The sequence below is a fragment of the Morus notabilis genome, unplaced genomic scaffold (assembly GCF_000414095.1).
Source record: "Morus notabilis unplaced genomic scaffold, ASM41409v2 Scaffold199, whole genome shotgun sequence".
NCBI classification, from domain to species: Eukaryota; Viridiplantae; Streptophyta; class Magnoliopsida; order Rosales; family Moraceae; genus Morus; species Morus notabilis.
The window spans coordinates 201,752-223,827 of NW_010366841.1; the positions used below are offsets into that span (position 1 = coordinate 201,752).

Here is a 22,076-nt window from a genome sequence, read left to right on the forward strand (position 1 = left end):
AATAATAATATTAGAGTTATTAATATAATAATAATATTATTTATTACAATATTACTATTATATTATATTATATTATGAGTTTGAATTTTAGATTAAAATGATGTTAAATTTTAAATTTAATTAAGGGTGTTATGAGTATTATAAAAGTTTTATTAATTGTATTGTGTTAATTCATGCATAATTTAAAAATTAAAATTATCTTTAAACTGTTTCTGATTTTGACTATAAATTCTTAAAAAATTATGCTTCTAATTTTGGCTATAAATTCTTAAAAAAAAAAAATTTTTTTTAAAGAGATTTATTAAACATTAAAATTAACTTTTCCTAAAGCTAATTTTAGGAGAAAAAAGCTGTACCAAAATAAGCCTTCGTCAACCCAACCTCTCCATCTCTCTCGTCCTTTTCACCGAGGTAATAATCTTTCTCTGATAACAAACCTGAAGAAAACAAAGGAAAATAAGGATTATACATGGAAAAAAAAAGTTACGAGCTTCAGACTTCATATTCTATTATTCTCCCTCGCTTTCCCACACTTTTCTCAGCATCCAAACATCGCATAGGTTTTTCGTCCATCGATTTTGTTCAGTAACGGCTTGTGCTTTTCGCCATTTTTGTTTGGCAGAGAATCCAGGGATTTATCTCATGCTAGTTTGTTTGTGGCTGCAAATCTTCGCCTGATTCTAATCTGCTACTCGAATTCATCCCTCGCCGAGAAAATTTTTAGATTTTTTTTCTTCGGAAGAATACTTTTGCTGTTCGCTTTATTACTATTGCGGCGATGGTGGAAGGGAAACTCTTCAAGACGAAGCTCTGCGCACTGTATCAGAGAGGCAGGTGTTCGCGTCAGAGTTGCTCGTTCGCCCATGGAGACGCGGAGCTTCGGCATTTTTCTGGCTCTTTTCATGGTAAATTGCTCCTCGTGTCACCGGTGCCTATTATCAGGCGAATTTTTGCGTTTCTTTATTTACTTTTTACTTAGAAATGCATTTTGTATTCTGTTTTTGTGCTAACTTATTTTCTTCATTGGAGTTATTATTGAAAAAGAAAAAAAAAATAACTTAGTTGGATTTGGGACCCTTAGGAAAATTGCGTAGATATCTCAATGAATAAGCTCAAAATTGGGTTTAATTTCCCAAAGAGTTATAGAAAAATAAAAATTATTATGATATGGAGGACTGAAACATGGAATATACAGTTTGTAGCATATAAGTACGCATATGTGTATTTGAGGTCTATGGGTGCAGCGTGTAGAGACGCTATCAAGATGTCTTGTTGAGAGACATTTTGCCGTATCAAGACTAACAGGGTTATTGTTTGTTCAGGATGGATTTTTGCTGGTTGCTTAAATTATGTCTGATTGTGGTACTTCTGTAGCGAACTTTTGTCGTCATAATGCATCTTCAATATGTTATCTTGGTTCAGAATTAGGTTGTTGAGGAATATATCTTCCATTTTATTAAGATCCCCTGCAACTTGGCACATATTCCAATCTTTATTAGCTAGTTCTGCCCGTTTTCTGTAATCATGGGGATCGTGGTATTCACTTTATTCACTACTTCTCATTGAATGACACACCGAGGAATTCCTGTGATGAAGAAAGGATGTTGATGTCATGGGAGACTGTCTGAGCAAACGAAATTGTATTGCATTTTGTGCCGGTGGTACTTTTATCATGACAACAAGATGGAAATGCCAATTCTTGTATATTATTCTTGGAGAAATCTCGACCATTCTGCTTGTATATTATTCTTATTGCTCAACAACAAGATGGAAATGCCAATTCTTCTCTGTTTAATTCATCATTGATCTAGCATGTATATTATTCTTATTGCTCAACAACAAGATGGAAATGCCAATTTTTCTCTGTTCAATGCATCTTTGATCTATGAAGGTTATCTCAATGTATAAGCTCAAAACTTGGGCTTACTATATCTATTCATTCATTATATGACGGCAGTAGTTTCTATGGTTCTTTTGGAAATGGCAAGGAGGCACAATTTCTGTTCATTATTATGTTACTCATGTTGTTCAATGTAATGGTAAGCGTAGCCTTGTTGTTTCTTAATAACTGTCTCTGTGTTTTGTGTGAGTGATACACTGATCTTTTTAGGATATGCTTTATGAAATTTTTTCTGTTTTGGGCTGTAGGAAGGCGGGAGTTCGAAGATGGTGACTTGAGGGATAAGCTTGGCAGAAGGCATTCTCCACGGAGAATACATTCACCAGTGAGAGATGCAAGAGGGCGAAATATGGTTCGCGGTAGAAATGCATTCTTACAACTCTCTCTCTCTCTCTCTCTTCCCCTTTAGTTTTTGTATTGTTACTTTCTCTCCATTTTTCCTTATCTAGTTACTTCTTTCTCCCTCAATTTCTAGTTATGTTACCGTGTAAAACTAACAAAGCACACCTTGGGATTCTAATTCTTTGTTTCTTTTGATAACATTTGATTTATTATATTAGAGTACTCAGGGTTAGATATTAACACTTAATCATTTAATGATACTTATTTCCCTTTTTTATTTTTATTTTTATTTTTCGTTTTGCTGGAAATTAAACTGCAGAATATTCCCGATCTGGATCCCTTGACAGTGATAGAGAAAGGTAATTTTGCTTTTCCTTTTTCTTTTGCAGTTTTGTTTTGTTCTATTTTATTGTCTTGGATTTACTTATTTATTTTTATGTATTTTTGTTTAATTATGATGACTCAGTATGAAAGAACAAAGAAGCACAGAATGAGGCTGTAGGAAGTTTGAAATTTTGTATTTGTCACGAATGATGAAATTTGGAATGAATTTTTTTATTATTTGTATAATTGGTACACACACTTATATAATACACGGCTAGGAGCTAAATAATAACTAAACCAGAACAACCTATCTACAAATATCTCTAACTAGAAAATATACAGCTCACCAAATCCCTAAAAATCAGAGATCACACAATCACATAAAAATCTCTTCCTATTATTAACCGTATCTCACAACACTCCCCCTCAAGCTGTTGAATGGATATCTTCCATTCCAAGCTTGCTGATAGTATTCTGGAAGACAGTACTCGGCAGTCCCTTTGTAAGTACATCAGCTAACTAGTCTTTGGCTGAATTAAATGGAGTACAGATTAAGCCGCTTTCCAACTTCTCCTTTATAAAGTGTCGATCGACTTCAATATGTTTTGTTCGACCATGTTGTGTTGGATTATGTGCAATGCTTATGGCTGACTTGTTATCACAATATAATTTCATTGGTCCTTCCCACTTTACATGCAAATCATCCAGAATTATTTTGATCCACAATAGTTCACACAATTCCAAGCGCCATTGACCTGAATTTTGACTCCGTACTTGATCTTGTCACCACACTTTGTTTTTTACTCCTCCATGTCACAAGATTGCCACCTAGAAACGTGCAATAACCCGAAGTTGACCTTTTGTCAACTAAAGAACCTACATCACATAACCCACGGTTGAACTCGATGGGTGTGTTAATTGGCTTACACCCTAGCATTCAAGTCTCCTTCAATAAATCTAACACATACTTTTGATGTGATATAAATATTCCCTGTTTTGAATGCACTACTTCAATACTTAGAAATATTTTAACCTTCCAAGTTCTTTGATATCAAATTCCTTTTCCAGACACTTTTTTAAGCTTTGCATTCCTTCTACATTATTACCTGTCAGTATAATATCATCTACATATATCAATAATGCTGTCACTTTCCCTAACTTCGAGTGCTTCACAAACATGGTATGATCTCCTTGAATCTGTTTATATCCCAATGATGTCATCACTTTTGTAAATCTCCCGATCCATGCCCTTGATGACTGTTTGAGCCCATATAAAGCCTTTTTCAACTTGCACACCATTCCTTCTTTGGATTCAAACCCTGGAGGAACTTCCATGTAAATTTCCTCTTCGAGATCACCATGGAAAAAGCATTTTTAACATCAAACTGTTGCAAGCTCCATTCAAAATTAGTGGCCAATGACAGAAGAACCCGTATCGTGTTCATTTTTGCAACCGGAGCAAAAGTTCCAAGGTCATCTATACCATAGGTTTGAGTGTAGCCTTTGGCAACCAATCTAACCTTATACCTCTTCAAGGAACCATCCGATAAGAGAAAGCCGCGCAACCAGAGTTCCCCTTACTATGTGAACAGCGGCTAGCACGCTAAGATCAACCACTTGGAGAACGTGAAGCCTTTCTTTCTCGGGTGTCTGTCTTTCTATAAGTGGATTCCGTTCATGTGGTCGTTCTCTACTGCATTGGTGTTTGTTTTCACTCCCGTTCCCTATTGCTCCGATCTCCCCTATGCCTAGGACGTTGTCTAGGCCAAGAGCCATAGTTAGTTGTTGTTTCCATTTGGTTGTTTTTTTCTTGTTGTTGATACCGACAAGACCCAGCCAGATGATGTCTGCTGGTTGGTACGACTTATACTTAACAGTGAAAACCCACCTGCATCGTACTAACTTCTTTCCATCGGGTAACCTAACCAAGTCCCATGTTTTATTCTTCTCTAGAGCTTCCATCTCCACTTTCATAGCATTCTCCCACTTCTCATTTCCTAATGCCTCGGATAGGTTTATGGGAATGGGAATTGTTTCTAGGCTACTCAGGAAGGCTCTATGACTCTGGGATAGGTTTTTATAGGACATGAACTGGTATAATGGATGGTTTGTGCAGATTTAGGTTCCTTTTCTAAGGGCAATCGGAGGTCATAGTCATTTGGTTCAACAGATTCCTTAGGACCTAGTGACTGTGTGATGGTCTCGGCAAGGCTTGGTGGTGGTGTGGCTGTTTTGGCAGGGCTTGGTGATTGTGTAGTGGTTTCTACAGCACGGGCAAGTGAGGAAACAACAGCTTGAATAGGTGATTAAACATGCACAGGCTGGGAGATTTCCTTTTGCTTCCTAGAATAAACTTGTAATGGCCGAGTAGTGTTTTGAGCTGGTACTGACTTGATAGATTTAGGTTGGACAGGAACAAGAATTGACTTAATTGACTCAGTGGATGGCTGCTAAACAGACTCGGAATGAACAGACTCGGTGGACTGAGATTGAATCGGAATATCAAGAAGTAACAAGTCTCTAACCCTATCTTCACTCAAATTCTCCCCATGAAGATAGGAATGCGAAAAATATGACTCACTTTCTTTAAAGGTGACATCAGCAAAAACAAAAAACTTTCTTGTGGGCGGATGAAAACATTTGTACCCTTTTTGAGTGGATGAATATCCAATGAAAATACACTTGAGAGCACGTGGATCAAGTTTTTCCCTCTTTTGAGAGTGAATATGAACAAAGGCTACACTTTCAAAAATTCTTGGAACAAGATTGTTTGAGACACAGAAGTTCGGAAAGAATTTTGTGAGAGTTTCCATGGGACTTTTAAAGTCAATAATTTTTGTTGGTAACCTGTTTATGAGATGGGCAGCAGTTAAGACGGCTTCTCCCCAATATTGTCCTGGGACATTTTTATGAAATAGAGATGCTCTTGTGATAGCAAGAAGATGGCTGTTCTTTCATTCGGCTACCTCATTTTGTTGAGGCGCTAACACAAGAGGACTCATGAATAATTCCCTGTTTTTGAAAAAATGGGGAAAGAAATTGGTTAAAATAGTCCCTGGCATTGTCGGATTGAAAACGTTTAATTTCCACGTCAAATTGAGTCTTGATTATATTATACAAATTGGGAAACACTGAATTAACATCAGATTTATTTTTCATAAGGTATATCCACATCATACGAGTACAGTCATCAATAAATGATACAAACCGCTTAGCACTAGAAATATTAGCAACCGTGGATGATCCCTAAATATCACTATGGATAAGAGTGAAAGGAACAAACGTTTTTGTATTACTTATTGGAAAAGAAATACGCTTGTGCTTGGCAAGTTTACAATCACTACAATGAAAATTCTCAACAATTGACCCTTTGAATAACGAAGGAAACATAAGCTTAAGAACACTAAATGATGGATGGCCTAGACGACGATGATAAAGCCAAATCTTGTCTTTATTAGAAATAACTGACTCATAAAGGAATGAAATGGTTAGGGAGCTCTCAACTCTAGTATGACCATTTTGTTCTTCCAGATAGTAAAGTCCATCTCTTTCACTAGCATGTCCAATCATCCTCTTAGTGTCCTGTTCCTGAAATTCACAATGAGAATGATAAAACATCGCACTTGAATTTGAATCTTTGGTGAGTTTTTGGATTGAAACAAGATTTATCAACAGTTTGGGAACATGAAGGACATTTTCAGTGTGAGTGAGCTGTTTATATAAACATCTCCTTGTCCGGCTACAGTGGTAACAGAACCATCTGCCATGGTTATTTTCCTATGACTAGAGCAAGGGATATATGAAATGAAATTTTTGAAAGAGCAAGGGATATATGAGATGAAATTTTTTAAAGAGCAAGTCATATGGTCGGTGGCACCGAAATCAATTACCTATGTGTTTAGAGAAACCATATCCGAGACATTAGCAATACAAGAGGAAGAAGATATACCTGAAAATGCTAATAACATGTTCCTGCCGAGGATGGCTTGTCAAGAGATCTCAAGAAATTCCTCCACTTCTCAATTTCTTCTTTATTAAATTCAGGGGTTGGATTCTATGGTGGTCCTTCACTGCTTGAATTAGTGCTGACAACATGAGCTTGTTCCCGTTCATTTATATTCTTGTCTGCAAAATTTCTGTTCATGTTTGGTGGTTTTCCATTGAGTTTCCAGCACCTTTCCTTAGTGTGAAGATGCTTCTTGCAGTATGTACACCATAAGGAGTCCTTGTTAAATGGTCTTGATTGAACAGCCTGCCTCGATTCTTCATTCACACGCTGTTCCGAACCAGAAAACTTTGCATTTGCAGCCTTTGACACCAACGCATAACTTTCCATTGTGTGTGTTTCAATCATGACACCTCTTCTGCCTTCTTCAGCAAGAACGATTGCGATTGCCTCATTTAATGACGGCAGATCCTCCTTTCTGAGTATCTGTACTCGTAATGCATAAAATTCCACATTCAATCCTGCAAGAAAATTGTAAATTCGTCCTTTTTCAACGAATCTCTTAAGAATGGCTGCATCATCGCTGCACTTCATTTGAATGCATTGATAGTGATCCATATCTTGCCAAAGACCCTTCAAGAGATTAAAATACTCCGTAACTGACCGATTTCCTTTCTTTGTGGCTGAGATCTTGGTCTTGATTTCATTAATCTGTGCAGCATCATTCACTTTAGAATAATTTTGTTTAACAGCCTCCCATATCTCCTTTGCTGTGCCCAGACACATACAAGTGTCACGGATTTCTGGCTGCATAGAATTCCACAACCAGGACATTCCTAGGGAGTCTTGTTTGTCCCAAGCATCAAATTTAGGATCCCCCGATTTAGGACCAGTACCAAGTAGCCTGTACGCTACTTGAATATTCTGCAAATCCCCTGTTGACTGATGATTGTTCTCAGTTAGAGAGGATGCATGCACCTCTGTTGATTTGCTGGTCACTTCCGACATGACTTTTGCATAGAAAGGTCACGAATTTCAAGGGTGATAAAGAAGGGGAACCACAAAATCAAGAATCAAACTCGCAAAATAAGAATCAGCAAGAAAGGAAAGGGAAAAAAAATGACACAAGCGAGTAGCAATTTGGACCGAAAAGAACGCTTGAATCAGAAACAACACTAGGCTGAGAAAAACCGAATACCCCAGGAAAAGCCCTAGGGCTCTGATACCATGCCACAATGATGAAATTTGGAATGAATTTTTTTATTATTTGTATAATCGGTATACACACTTATATAATACACGGCCATGAGCTAAATAATAACTAAATCAGAACAACCTATCTACAAATATCTCTAACCAGAAAATATAGAGCTCACCAAATCCCTAATCAGGGATCACACAATCACCTAAAAATCTCTTCCTATTATTAACCGTATCTCAGACCAGTAGTCAATAGCACAGCGTTACCGCATAGCACGCTTTAGAGCCAATTTCTTGTGTATGCTTCTTGATGTCTATATGTATAGTTAACCTAGAGATAAATAACATGTTAATGTCAACTAATGTTGGGGCACTATGTATTGACAAAGTTCTTTTGAACATGTAGAATTAGACACACGAACCTGGTACATAAAATTCCTTTAGTTGAGATTCCTTTTATCGTGGCAACTTCACTGGAAGCCAGCACAGTTCTGATTGCTTTTAACTTTTTAGTGCTATTTCACTTCATGATTATTGAGCAGAAGCCTTATTTTATCAGTTTTAGTGGTCAATAGAGCATATTACAATCTCCTTTCCTTCTGATTTTCTAAATATTTTCCGGTTGATGTTGTTTTTCCAGAATGTTGTGCACATAATCTGACTTTAAATATGTATAGTGACAGGAAACATAAGAAAAAACAGCGGTTAGATGGTCAAAGTGATATCTCTGGAAGTTTGAGAATCTCAGATGCTGCTGAACATCAGGCTAAAGGGGGAAAATTTACAACTGATTCAAGAGTGGTTCTCGTGAAGCAGGTTTTAAAAGTTTCTTTATAGTTCTTTATCCTAAACTCATTGCAGATAGACTTCTAGTTTCATCTGAAAATTTCCATATTTTTATTTATTGTTTCTGTGATTATGTGCAGTTAAAGCAAGTGGAGCTAGATATTGAGAGGCTTGATTACCAGAAATCTCAACTTGGGGTCAGTTTCAGCTCTGAAAAACAGAATGACTTTTTGGTTATGACGTGTAAATTTTTCCATTCAATTTCATAAGGAAATAGTAACTTGCCAATCCCGTCTTTGGTTACATGGTCAGTGAAAATGATGTATGGTATATTGGTATTAGAATCACTAATCATGGCATGTGTCAACATCTGTCATGTTACTCTTATTTGTTCACACATTGCTTCATGGTGCTGGATTCAAGATATCATAGAGGATTTTGGGGTCTTTGATGTAGATACATGTATTCCATTCAATTTCATAAAGGAAGTAGTAACTTGCCAATCCTGTTTTTGGTTACATGGTCAGTGAAAATGATGTATGGTATATTGGTATTGTCAACATCTGTCATGTTACTCTTATTTGTTCACACATTGCTTTATGGTGCTGGATTCAAGATATCATAGGGGATTTTGGGGTCTTTTATGTAGATATATGTACTCCGCATCATGACCAATATAAGGAAATGACAGAAGTATGTTGTTTACAGGTCAAACTGGAGGAGAAGATTCAAGAAGTTGACAGCCTTACTTCCAAAATTCAGGAGCTTGAGGCTCAACTATACAGAGAGAGAGAAGAAAATAAAAGGTTTAACGCTGTCATATACAAAATTTGTCATTCTTTCTTTCCATTATCCTTTAATGTTTCACTGAGGTTTTGCCTTTCCTGGAGCTATGATCGTAATCAGGATGTTGTCCAAAATCAACAAGTTTGTTAAGGCACATAATCGTTATACACAGATTCAAGATGAGCTGAAGAGGTAAGTTTTCTGTCCTTTTTTATTTCGTTCAATGCTTCAATACTTCTCTCTCTTCTTCTTCTTTTTTTTTTTCTTTTTTTTTTTGGCGCATGTCTGGTATTGTAAACATGATAGGTAGTTGAGTTACGGACTTGTGATGTAATTGAATAATTGAATATATAGATCAGAAGTTCGGCTTCATAAGTTGGGATATGAGCTTGCCTCTGATATCAACAAAATTGGTGCTAATGAAGAGGATTCAAGCATAAATATTGTTAGTGATGGAGAGGCTACCGGTTTTCCTGTCAGTGCACATAATGAGCAGCACAATGGTGCCTTCCAAAGCAACGTGAGGCAGGACGTTAGTCAGTCTCTCAAAGAATCAAAACAAGGTGGTAGTTTATTCAAGGTTTTCTACTATACTATTTTATAATAGTAATCATTTGTAAAAATTTCTATTGTATGCAATCTCTAATGTCTCATTCACTGTAGTTAGTTTTCTGTGACTTTGGGGTATATCGATGTGGAAATTCTTTCAAGTTTTGAACCTCATTCCCGGGTTGTGGGGAAGTGGGTTTAGCATAAAAGCCTCTAAAAGTTTTACCGTCTGAGGAAGGTTTTTGAATCTTTTAGTTGGTAGATGACTAGTTGGTGACTTGGAGTAAAGTAACTTTCAACTTTCTAGCCAACAAAAATAAATATTACTATTTCAACGTTGTATTACTGATCCATGTTTCACTTCATGTGTGTATGTGCACATCCCTTTTAGTAGCCTAGAGATTTTAATTACCATACGTGCTTGTTATTGAATTAGCGCAGGATTACTTTTTAGGTATGGCCCAAATTATTTGTGATAATGTACGATATGTGGCTTGTGATTCTCTAAATGGTCTTTATTGTGGATGCTGACATTTCACCATGTACCAGCTGATTTAACAAAAGCACGTGTGGATGCACCAGTCAGATTGAAGAAAGTTTCTCGTTGGAATATTCCCGCTCAGTTAAATTGCGAGAAGGAGATTGAGGCAGTTGCCAGCAGAAATGGACAGTCAAGCGCCCTTGGAAATGAAGGCAAGCATGAGAGCAGAAAGATTGTCAATGTCCTCTCTACGGATAAGGTGCATCTTTTACTCTTTTGTTATGAACTCATTTTCCCTCTATTTAACTAGTTGGCATAATCTTTTGTTAGACCAATTAGCAACTAAAACTGCAATGCATTAGGTAGCATGAATACACTCTCTTTATTTGATTGCGCACCTATTGACGATGTGGTATGAGGCCAACTTCTCAAGAATTTCTTTTAGGCAAGGAGAACCCTTAAATAAATATGACGATGGTCATGGATACACTCTCTTTATTTGATTGCGTAGCTATTGAAATACGCTTGACAAATTCAAATGTTTATTGTTTTTAAGTCGTTATGTGTATAGTCCTTTCCTCCATTCCAGATCCTGCTGGTTTTCTGCGCATCTCTTAAGGATTTAATGAAAAAAAAAAAAAATGAAAAGGTGGTGAGCTGTTGTTACTTGCATTTTCCTTGTATTAACACGTTATAATCCTTTGTGCAAGCAAATTTGCAGTTAAAGAGCTTGGATTCAAGGCATGTATTGCCATCGACCAGCATGGCTGCCCATGCAGTTGATGAAGTTGAAATTGAATTGGAGGATAATATTGGGGTGGTTGGTACTGCTTCTACAGGAGTTGAGAATGAGACAAACGGCTTGCCACTTCCGCCACCTCTTCCGATCTTGAAAAATAGTTATTCACAGGTCAGTATTTGTATGTTTTATCGAACACGATTTCTTTTGTTCAAGTTTTATGCTTCCTGCTTTCTTAACTGCACACTTTTTTTTCCTTTGAAAATCATGATCTGACATTTGTTGCTTCTATGTTTATGTGGCCATCACATTGAATGTCATAAATGGGCTCCAGAACGCGCGCACACATTTTCTATCATTACATTTCAGAAATTTTTGTTTACATAGTTTTTGCTTGCAGTACGAGGGTGACGATGAGAATATAGATGTGGATGTGGTCGAGGAGGAGATCGAGCAGGTGGACATCGTTTGATATTTGGGATGGCGATAGAATTTTAATGGTATATTTTGCTAGTCATTTTAAATTTTTATAATTTAGTAGAAAGTATTGTTGGCCGAGGATGTACAGATAAGTTGGGCTTAGTAAGATGGATTTTTTTTTTAATTTTTATTTATTTTTTTATTTTTTTACAGTTAGCCAGCTGACTTTCCCTGCAATCATATTACCCATTTTCTCTTTTCTTTTTGGTAATGGAATTTAATTTTGCTTCTTCACGAATTATGTATTTTATTTTATTTCGTTTTTGGTTTTCAAATTGAAGTTTAGAGTGAAGTTTCCTTTTCAATAGAAGCTTGCTTGGTATTGTAAGGGATTTTGGTAGAGAAGCTATTTATTCACGAGGGCACCGAGGACATTTTATATGAAAATTTGAAAATTAAAGCTTCGTTTATTTCACCGATTCGAGTTTTCAGTTTTAGGTTTCTACAGTAAAAAGTTCTCAGAAAATGTCACATTTAACTTTTTTTGTTACAGTAAAAAACTCTTAGAAAATGTCACATCTCAATTCGAATTGAAAACTCGAATCCGCAAAGTGAACGACGTCAGGGTATCAAAGTCGAATTATGTATTTTATTTTATTTCGTTTTTGGTTTTCAAATTGAAGTTTAGAGTGAAGTTTCTTTTCCAATTGAAGCTTGCCTGGTATTGCAAGGGATTTTGGTAGGAACAAAAAGAAGCAGATTTATTCTACACCCGATAAGTACCAATACACAATGGTAGGTCGTTGATAGCATTTTATATGAGTAACTGCATCTATAGTTGTTCATCATCCAAAGGATCCACTTGTAAGAATTTTATTTTATTGATTCTGTCTTCCTTTTTTATGAACTTATTCAATCTATGGATAAAATATGACAAAAGATAAGATATTATTAAGACAATAAACCTATTTTTACGCTTTCACATGAGAAGCTATTTATTCACGAGGGCACTGAGGACATTTTATATGAAATTTTGAAAATTAAGGGTATCAAAATACCTTATGCTTTGCTTAAAAAAAAAACAAAAAAACAAAAGAAAAAAAAAATTAGGCGGTAAACAATTTTCTTAAAAAATATTAGCAAACCATAAAAAATTCCGAGAAAAAAAATATACATCTTGATGATATGGTCAAAGGATCATATTTTATATTTTCTAAAAATGTCGACAAAAAATAAAACATTAGAAATTTGAAAAAAAAAAAAAAATTTAGTATAGAAGTAAGGAAGATCATCCGAACCAGCAACTACAATTGAATTATTTAAGTGATTGATCTTGGAATTGATCCCCATCGGCCAAGTCAACAAATCGATTGTTACGAACAGTTCAAAAACAATTGTTTTTTTTATTTTTTCTCTCTTCTTAATTTCAAATTTAAAGATGTCATGACTCTTTTGTGTCAACTTTAATTAAGAAAATTTTATTTTTTCTTATGTGTTGATATTAAAGAGATGAACAAATGTCTATCCAGAATGCATATTTAAATATGTCAAATGAGGTTTTATAAGAATTATCGCAAAACTCTAATTATAGTTTTTAGCGTTTTATCCAAATACAATCCATGTTTTATTCTCAATTCAAGTTATAATGTACTTGGGTATTTAAATATCGGTTTTAATCGCATTTTAAATCAACACAATTTAGATTTTATAGTGCAAAATAAAAGGATTCAAATCACCACAATTTAAACTCGAGAACCAAACAAGATCTTAAATGTTTAAAGTTATCAATTGTTATCGAGAAAATGAGACCAGTAAGGTCCATCAACAGTTGCATACATTATATAGTTCTATCGGTTCCAATGCGGATCCAAACCATTGATACATGTGAGCTGTCAAATGGCGCAGTTGTAATAAATAATAAATTAGCACAAGAGTTGAATAATAAATTGAGCCTCATTTGTATAAATGGAAAGATCAAATGAAGGTATAAACGTGAACAAAAACGTCGAAAGAAGTTAACGGTGTTAATGAACATTACTCATGGAGAGTACTTGCAAGATAAATACAGATCTAGATCCTCTATCTAAATTTTAGTGTTCTAATTAGTTTCCACCTAATTAAATTTTACCACATCATCTTATAATAAACACACAAAATTTAGTTAAAAAGCAATTTAAATTTTTTTATATAATGTGGTATGATATGATTGGTTAGATACCAATAAAACATTAAAATTAAACAGAAAATTTGAATCCCACATATATCTAATTCGAATTTTTTGTCATTCAATATATAACAACGTTCACACTTGAACATTGATTAATGATAAGTCACGGCAGACAAGCATCTTATCGTGTGGTTAGAGCTAGATTTCAGGACCCAAACGTGTTCAAAACTATTAAAAAATTAACGTTTTATTGATGGAAGTGTAAAAGTTGCAATTTCTGATAAGCTCAAGGGTTACTTATACGTAATTTTAGGGGAAAAATAAGACAACCTCTATACTTTGGGGTTAAATTTGAAATTAACTTAATAGTTTAAAAAGGACAAAAAGACGATCCTCTCCACTATGACTGTATTATAACTAGTCATCCCCGATTTCGTTAATTTATTGCACACATAGCACAACTTATATGTTAGAATCTCATTCCACATAAAATTTATTGTGGGCCTTGGAAAAAGCCGAAAAAAGGAATAATTTTAATAAATATTTTTTAAAAGTATATAAGTAAAAATTTTTATTTTTTTATTTTTTTAATAACGTTTTTAATCAAATTAGTATTGTATGTATTTATTGAGAATAAAGAGTAAAATTCTATACTCTATTTTTTTTTTAAAAAAGAAAAAGTTCCGATATCTTTATCGTTTTCCCTCCCCTGGCCTCCTCCTTCTCCCTCTTCTATAGGGTCTCGTTTCAATTCTCCTAAATCATTCAAAATTGGGCAGCTTTTTCCTCTCAGAGAGTTGAAGACGATGCATTCTTCCGGAATACCGATGTCAATTTTTGTATGCCTTCTCTCGTTTGCTATGCTTCTACCTTCGTCTTCCTAAACACCATCCTCCGCATTTGATCACGAACATTCTCTGGTTCTTGGTCCCCCATTCTCATCACTCCAATTGTCTCATGCCATCACTCTACTGGAGTTCATTTTCATGACCAGTGACGGATTTAAGTATAACTCAATGGTAGTTACCGTTTCCATTCAAATTTTTTTTTAAAAAAATATTACCTTCAAAATTTTTAAAATTTTACACTTAAACTTTCATTGAAATAATATATGTCTCCGTTAAAATAAATATATTTTCTTATATGTTCCATTAAGATAATTTATTAAAAAAAATTTAATATACGCATCTATTAAAGTGAAATGCTGACTCCATCACTGGTTCCATTTATTCTTCCTGCTTTCTTAGTTGCACACTTTTTTCCTTTGAAAATCATGATCTGATATTTGTTTCTTCTATGTTTTAGGTTTATGGTTTATGTGGCCATCACATTGAAATGTCATATTACGTTTCAGAAATTTTCGTTTACATAGTTTAATTTTTTTTTTCTTGCAGTACGAGGTTGACGATGAGAATATAGACGTGAATGGGGTTGAGGAGGAGATGTTGCATGTGGGTATCGTTTGATTTTTGAGATGGCGATAGAATTAATCAATCAATTGGCATATTTTGCGGTAGTTATTTTGCGGTAGTTATTTTACACAAGAAAATTCAGAAATTCTTTGAGTACCTGTTCTTCCAGAACTGCTGAGCCCTCCCGTTCGTTATTGCTCATATGTTCCTATAAATGCTATTTGTTGCTATTTCTAATTTTTTTTTTCCTCAAATAGAGTACAAATGTCTTTTACATTTTTTGACATAAAAATTAAAAACCGTACTTATTAAGGTTGCAAATATCTGATGAGGTGTATTATATATATACACATATATATAAATATAGTAGAATCTATGTATTTATAAACCAATTGTAACAATTCTAAAAATAAAATAAAAAACAATTTAACAGCTGTTTATTATTCATATGATATTGGTTTATAAGTTATCATGATGATATGATATGAAATATTCACCTATTTTTAACGTACCACAACAATCTCAATTAAATGATTGAAGAATTCATAGTTTTCTTTTCATAGAGATACAAGAAAGCGATCAACAAACATATATGTAACATTTACACAATTATATTCAACTATCTTATAATACCAATTAAGATAGATTCAATCTCATTTGAACATCACTAGACAGTGTTGAGATTTCTATCATATTAAGTGTTGAAAAATCAATCAAATATTTGTAAACGTTTTTTTATGTTAAATCAGATTTAACTGACGTACTTTCAAAATTTATCATATTCAAAACAAAACAATGCTACGTTTTAAAGTGCATATTGTTAAATGACGTTTCTTACCCCATAAAAAAAAAACAAAAAAAAAAAAAAGTTCATATTCTTAATTTTTACAATATATATTTTCTCTTTCAGAATTTCTCTTAGTATTATTACTATCCACCCCAGTGAACCTAAATATTGTTTCTAGTTTTCCTACCAAAGGAAAGCCGTTGTCTTTTTCTCTTTTTTTCCCCCTTCTTTTTTGAGAAACGTTGTCGTTTTCATTCGTTCCTAGAAAGAGGCAGTCGGACAGTAAAATATAGTTGTTTTTCGAGTCATTAACAATCATCTTCCCTCTTACAACTGATCCTCTCAAAGCACAAAACAAGCTCCATTACAAGAAGAAAAACAAAAGCCAGTCATGCCTACCATTTTGCTCACCAAGAAGTCACAACTTTTGAAACGAAAACTCAATGTGTGATTAGCAGTTACAGACTGTTCAAAAATTTGCACTTGATTCTCTCTTAAGGCGCTTACTCTTCATTTTTTAACTCTTTCACGCTTGAATTTGTGCAAAGTGAGCTTACTCTTTAACTTGTATGCCTCGATTTTTGTTCTATAGCCTCTTTCAAGTATGTTTTAAGTAGTGCTTTATTGGATAGCTATCTTATGACTCTTCTTTCAAACATTTCAGGCATCTGCAACGAAAGCCATAATCTGCAAGTAATGCCTGTCTCTCCTCAAATGAAAGCTCCTCGTCTACGTATGAAATGGTAACCTACAAATGGATTGAAGCAGAAAATAATGCAAAGCTCAACAAATAGGAGAATCAAATAACACAACTGCGAAAGAGCCCATATGACGGATTTTCACTTTTAGAACATATATAATCAATAGGCATTTGAATAAGAAAACATCAATTATCAAAATCTCACTCACCTCTTCTCCCTTGTGAATAGGTTTAAGTGCAATTATCGTTGCTTGACCATCTTTGTCCTGCAACAGAGAATGGAAAATGAAAGTAGTCACTTGATAAAAAAACCTATATCCTTCCGTTTGGTACCTAGATTCGTTCCCTGATTCGAATCATAGTTCGTGGTTCGCTACAGTATTTTCTCTCACAAAAAATACACGTAAGTCGAAAATAGTTCTAATAACATGATTTGAATCTATGAACCAAACACCACAGTTATCGTTAAGCACTTGATAGTATTGCATTTGACGACATGAGCCTATCCAACACTTCTTTGTAGACTAATATGCCTGCTGCAGTTGGCTTATATCTCATATTCCACTAATACCATATCACAGATGGAAAATCCTTTAAATAGAGTTAGTGTTTGCTATCACTCACAACCAGAACTCTGTTATTATAAGTGAAAAAAAAAATACAAATTCAAGTTCTTATACCTCCTCTCTTTTAAATGCTTTTGCGTTTGGACAACAAGAATGATTCATACAACTTTGCAAGGGGAAGAATGCCGTGCCTGAAAGAAAAATGAAAAGATTAATTTTTGGCTGACTTGCTGCTATGAGGAAAATGAACATACAGACAACCTGAAAAATAACTATGGAGACATAAATGATGTGGTATTGAGAAAGCAATGAAAATAATATTGTACCCTGGCAACAAACTGAATAGTCATCACCAAGAGCTTCCAAAATTGGTCTTGTAATTTCTTCAGCTTTATTCTGCCATTAATGGTATTAGGGAAAGGGCAACATAACTTCAGTCTCATACAAGCAAGCTGAACTACAAGGATATATGCTCTCACCTTTTCAGGAGATGGAAGGTCATCAATGTATAAGAAATAATCCTCCACTGGAGATGCTACGACCAAATCACTGAACATACAAACATAAGATAATTTTACTATATCTATGATACCACATTTATTCTTTAATCAATTAGCAATGCCACTGCAAATATATTTCTGAAGTAATGAAAAAAGAGAGATCTTGATCAGGTGTAACTCTTACAGATTATTCAACTCAAACATGCCAATTATGTGGCCATATATTTCGAGAGAGAATACTTTGTGGAGTCAAGGACTTTTATCTTAAAAATGTAGAAAGAATTAAGAAAATTGGTTACATCAAGAAAACAAATGAAAAATATTTTTTTTTGCTCTAGGATGGATACATGGTTCACATTCATTGTCAAAAATGGCTGCCCTTAGTAGCTGAAGTGACTGAAAAGCATAAGAAACATAACGGTTAGCTCTCATAATAGCACAATGAACATGCATTATCAAAATTTTGAGCGACAGCAGTCAGGCGACAGAAAGGAGCTCTCCCACTAAAGGACAGCATTATGTTAGACAGTGACAAGCTTTGATCGCAAGATATTGCCATGAAATATTATACCGAGAATGCAAGGCTTCTTATTTGTGCTCTAAATGCTTCTTCATCAGAAGATTCAACATCAAATGGCAATGCGATGCAGTCCCACCACCTAAAATCACTCAAATGTAAGAAAATATGGAGGAATAGAAAAACGGATGCAAAAAATAAATAAATAAATGAAGTGAATATTATCATACTGCATAAAGGAAAGTTGGAGTGATAGCAGATATTGCATTCTCATCAGCAATAAGAGCCCTTTTTTTCTTTTCCTTTTTGAGTGAGCAAATAACGCACCGTGAGCAATAGTTAAGCTCAGGCTTTAGGACAAAGCACAGAGAGAACACAATAGCAAATAACTACCTTCTCTTGTGTGCCATCGATAACGGCTTCCACGCCTCAAAGAGTGCAGAGGAAACTGTACGGCCTAAAACATTTTTGAGTTTCCCTCGTTCTTCAAGACAAGTTGCTTTCAACTTCCTATTTCTTAATATAGTAGACGCAATTGCCTGGAATTTATAATTTACTATTATCATGAAGATACCATATCACAACACAAGCTAAATGAAGAAAATAAGCATATAAAATGCTGATTTCTGCTAATCATTTTGCTAACGTCCTTCGACTCCTTTTCACAAACACAAAATCTTACCATCATAAAATACATACTTCAAAATTATGCCGTAAGGATAAACAAGATTAAAAACGGGTGTATATTCAAGAGTTACTATCTTCTACCCTATTTCTTTACGACATACCTTCGCAGCAAGCAGGAATACATCATTTGTTTCTGGTCAATTAAACAATGATAAAAATAAGGAACACAAAAAAAAAAAAAAGAGGAAATAGAACAAAAGGCAATATAGGACACGGAAAACAAGTCTGGACACAGATAACAGAGAAGGCGAGTCTTACCATTAGCATGCTGTATAAATTCCCCAAGTGCCTCACTTGATACTGATTCCGACTTCTCACCGGTGCAAAGCAAGGAATGACAAGTTTCCCAATCAGATTGTGCACACAATTTGCTAGAAAAAGTTCACAACATTATCGCAATGAATCAAAGACAAGGAAAAAACTCGATGCACAGGGCAGAAAAAAAATACAAAGTTTACACCTTTGTACACCTAATGCAGATATATTCAATACAAACACTGGAAAGTAACTTGACAACGTCATCACAAGGGATCACAAAGACAAGGGTAAATCTCAATGTATAAGACACAAAAACTACAAAAAGTACATCTTTGTACAACATAATGCATGTGTATTCAACAGAAAAACTTGAAAAAAAAATCACAACTTTAGCATAAGGAAGCATAATAGATCTCAAGGTACAAGACAGAAAAACTAACAAAGGGTACATCTTTGTACAACAAAATGCAGGTATTCAACATAAAAACTATTAAAAAAAGATGCCAACGTTATTACAAGTATAAATCTCAATGCACGGGACAGAAAAACTACAAACTGTATAAAGCAAAATGAACATGTATTCGACAGAGAACCTTGAAAAAAAAATCACAACTTTATGATAAGGAAGCAAAGACACGAATTAACCTCAATGCACAAGACAGAAAAACCACAAAAGGGTACATTATTAACAAAATGAACGTATATTCAACAGCTTGAGTCTCAACAAAAGCACAACAGTTTTCTTCAACAAAGTTTTAGCTTTACCTGCAATAATAAGCTTCCCCGCAACCCCCAGCACAAGGAATTGCTGGAGGCAAAGAGAAGTTTTCGGTAAGAGGCAATTTCAATTCACCATTTATGAGAGACTCCACAAGCCCTCTTGGAAGCTCAACTTTGTTTCTATGACTGCTTGTTGAAGCGCAAGCACCAGAGTCCTCACCATTCTCCATAGATGAGTCATCCTCTTCTCCTCCATCTGCGAAATTGTCTTCCTCTTCCACTTCCATGTCGCATTCATCGTGATTCACTGAAACTCCCAATTGTTGCAGATAAAGTTTTCTCCCAATTTGAAGTTCAATTGAGCCAATGAAACGAAAGCAGAAGCTACATACTAAACAATCCATCTGCATATAATATAACTAAATTAAATAAAAAAAAATCATGCTTTTAACTTTAAGCAAATGGAAAATATGCACTTTTTTCTTCAGGAAATTGAAAAAAGGGAAATTTGCGATATGTAAAAGTACAAGACCTTGTTTGCGATATGTTGAGCGCCCACAAGCATTTGGTCCTTCAATATAAGCTCCCCTTCTTTGAATTCCTTATCCGCAAACACGCCTTTAATAATGTATAAGAATATGGGTCACCACCAAATTATTATTTAAAAAAAAAAAAAAAAAGTAAAGAAGAAGAAGAAGAAAGATCACCTTTGCCAAAGTCTCCATTTTGTTCGACTTTGATACCACGGGTTTGCCTCTTGGATATAAGCTGGTCGAAATACCCCTGAATTTTACCAAATAACAAAAGAAAAAGGGAATTCAGAATTCGTTTTTGCCAATAAAATGGAATGAGAAAGAAACATAGAGAGGAGAGAGAGTTTACCTGAGCTTGGAGAGGTGCAGGTGGACAGAGAAGAGCATAAATTACGTCGGCGAACTGTGCGTCAACTGGACAGACGATCTCCATTGGAGCTGCTAACAACAAGCTTCAAAGCTTTCAAACGACACAAATCAGAATTACAACTTTATAAGCGACGGCCGCCAAATATCAGACCCTACTTCTCTTTCTATGTTTCTTTTACATTTTGAGAAAATTACGTAAATAGCTGTTTTTTAACCATCTTTTTCAATAAATGGTCGAATTTTTTATATTTTACATAAGTAGCTGAACATTTTTTATTTTAACAAAATGACTTTTTTTTAGTAGTTGAATTGACCGAAAGTCAACATGACCTATTAATTATTATAATTTATCAATAATTTATTACTAATATACACATAATTTATTGATTAAAATCGATTAATTACTAATTAATTTCAACTAATTATTAACTAATACTAACTAATAATAAAAAACTATCAAGTTAATCAGCAATAAAATTAAAACAATCAGTGATTGACCGTTAATCAATCAGTGATTAACCATTTTGTTGATTTTACAAAATTTTGACTATTATCTTTAAAAAAACCTTTAAAAAAAGACTATTTGCCTCTTTTTTTTTTTGGGTGCCTGAATGATATTATTTACTTTATTAGATAAAATTAAACAACTTTGTATTTAGTTAAAATGTCATTTCCATCCTTTCTTATTATTCAAATGCTTAGTAGTGATCTATCAAAAATACCAAGTTTAACCTTTTGTGTTTATTTTGATTCATTAATGTTTTAAATGATATTTAATGAAATTAAATTCATGATAGGTCTATAAATTTTATTCTCTTTCTATAATTAGTCCTTGTATTGGAAATTGTTTCGATTTAAACATCGAACTCTTTAGTGTATCAAATTTAGTCCCTCAATTCCATTTTGTAAAATTTTAGATGGAAAATTATGGGTAATCTTGTAATTTCCTTTCAAAGAATAGGCATATCATAGTTTTATCATAAATGATCCAAAATACCATGATAAACGACCAAAATTGCGCCAAATTAGTCTTAGATTGTAGAATCTAAGTAAGATTCGTACCTTCATCGTTTTGTCAATAGATGCATCCATATATATATATATATGGTCGGGAAGCCAAAGAAGCCGAAGTGTATGACCTTACCACCAATTTATGAATAAGGAGACGTTTAGTTCATGGATTATAATCATGTGATTAGAATCATTTTCGATTTACATGTATTTTTTGTGAGAGAAAATACTGTAACAAATCATGAACTATGATTCAAATCATAATTTGAATCCTCCAACTAAACATCCTTTAAGATTAAAAGGTTTATCAAGTAAAGTGGCTTTGAAAACAAGTGAATTCTCATACCGTGGCTGCAGTATCGAAAACTATACGAGT

The 22,076-nt window shown here is 34.2% G+C and overlaps 2 protein-coding genes across 4 annotated transcripts; one reads left to right on the plus strand and one right to left on the minus strand.

Annotated features, from left to right (window-relative positions):
- Nucleotides 1-375: 375 nt before the first annotated feature.
- Nucleotides 376-11,773, plus strand: LOC21401243 (zinc finger CCCH domain-containing protein 13). Of its 3 annotated transcripts, XM_024174221.1 has the most exons (12): nt 376-411; nt 623-905; nt 2,149-2,259; nt 2,562-2,601; nt 8,390-8,528; nt 8,639-8,695; nt 9,207-9,304; nt 9,405-9,476; nt 9,639-9,847; nt 10,383-10,573; nt 11,036-11,224; nt 11,454-11,773. In XM_024174221.1, the coding sequence occupies exons 2-12, from the start codon at nt 779-781 to the stop codon at nt 11,523-11,525; spliced, it is 1,305 nt and encodes a 434-aa protein (XP_024029989.1). In that variant the 5' UTR covers nt 376-411; nt 623-778; the 3' UTR covers nt 11,526-11,773. The 3 variants fall into 3 exon arrangements, with proteins under 3 accessions (XP_024029989.1, XP_024029988.1, XP_024029990.1); XM_024174220.1 differs by lacking the exon at nt 376-411 and having other exon boundaries at nt 440-905; XM_024174222.1 differs by lacking the exons at nt 376-411; nt 11,454-11,773 and having other exon boundaries at nt 440-905; nt 11,025-11,077.
- Nucleotides 11,774-16,117: 4,344 nt separating this feature from the next.
- On the minus strand, nt 16,118-20,858 carry LOC21401244 (histone-lysine N-methyltransferase ATXR2). Its single transcript, XM_024174210.1, has 15 exons — nt 20,670-20,858; nt 20,495-20,570; nt 20,320-20,405; nt 19,833-20,191; nt 19,068-19,180; nt 18,911-18,942; nt 18,516-18,661; nt 18,177-18,264; nt 17,953-18,001; nt 17,790-17,844; nt 17,585-17,654; nt 17,432-17,501; nt 17,220-17,296; nt 16,749-16,805; nt 16,118-16,587 (listed from the first exon to the last, which is right to left on the minus strand). The coding sequence occupies exons 1-15, from the start codon at nt 20,751-20,753 to the stop codon at nt 16,477-16,479; spliced, it is 1,473 nt and encodes a 490-aa protein (XP_024029978.1). The 5' UTR covers nt 20,754-20,858; the 3' UTR covers nt 16,118-16,476.
- Nucleotides 20,859-22,076: the final 1,218 nt, after the last annotated feature.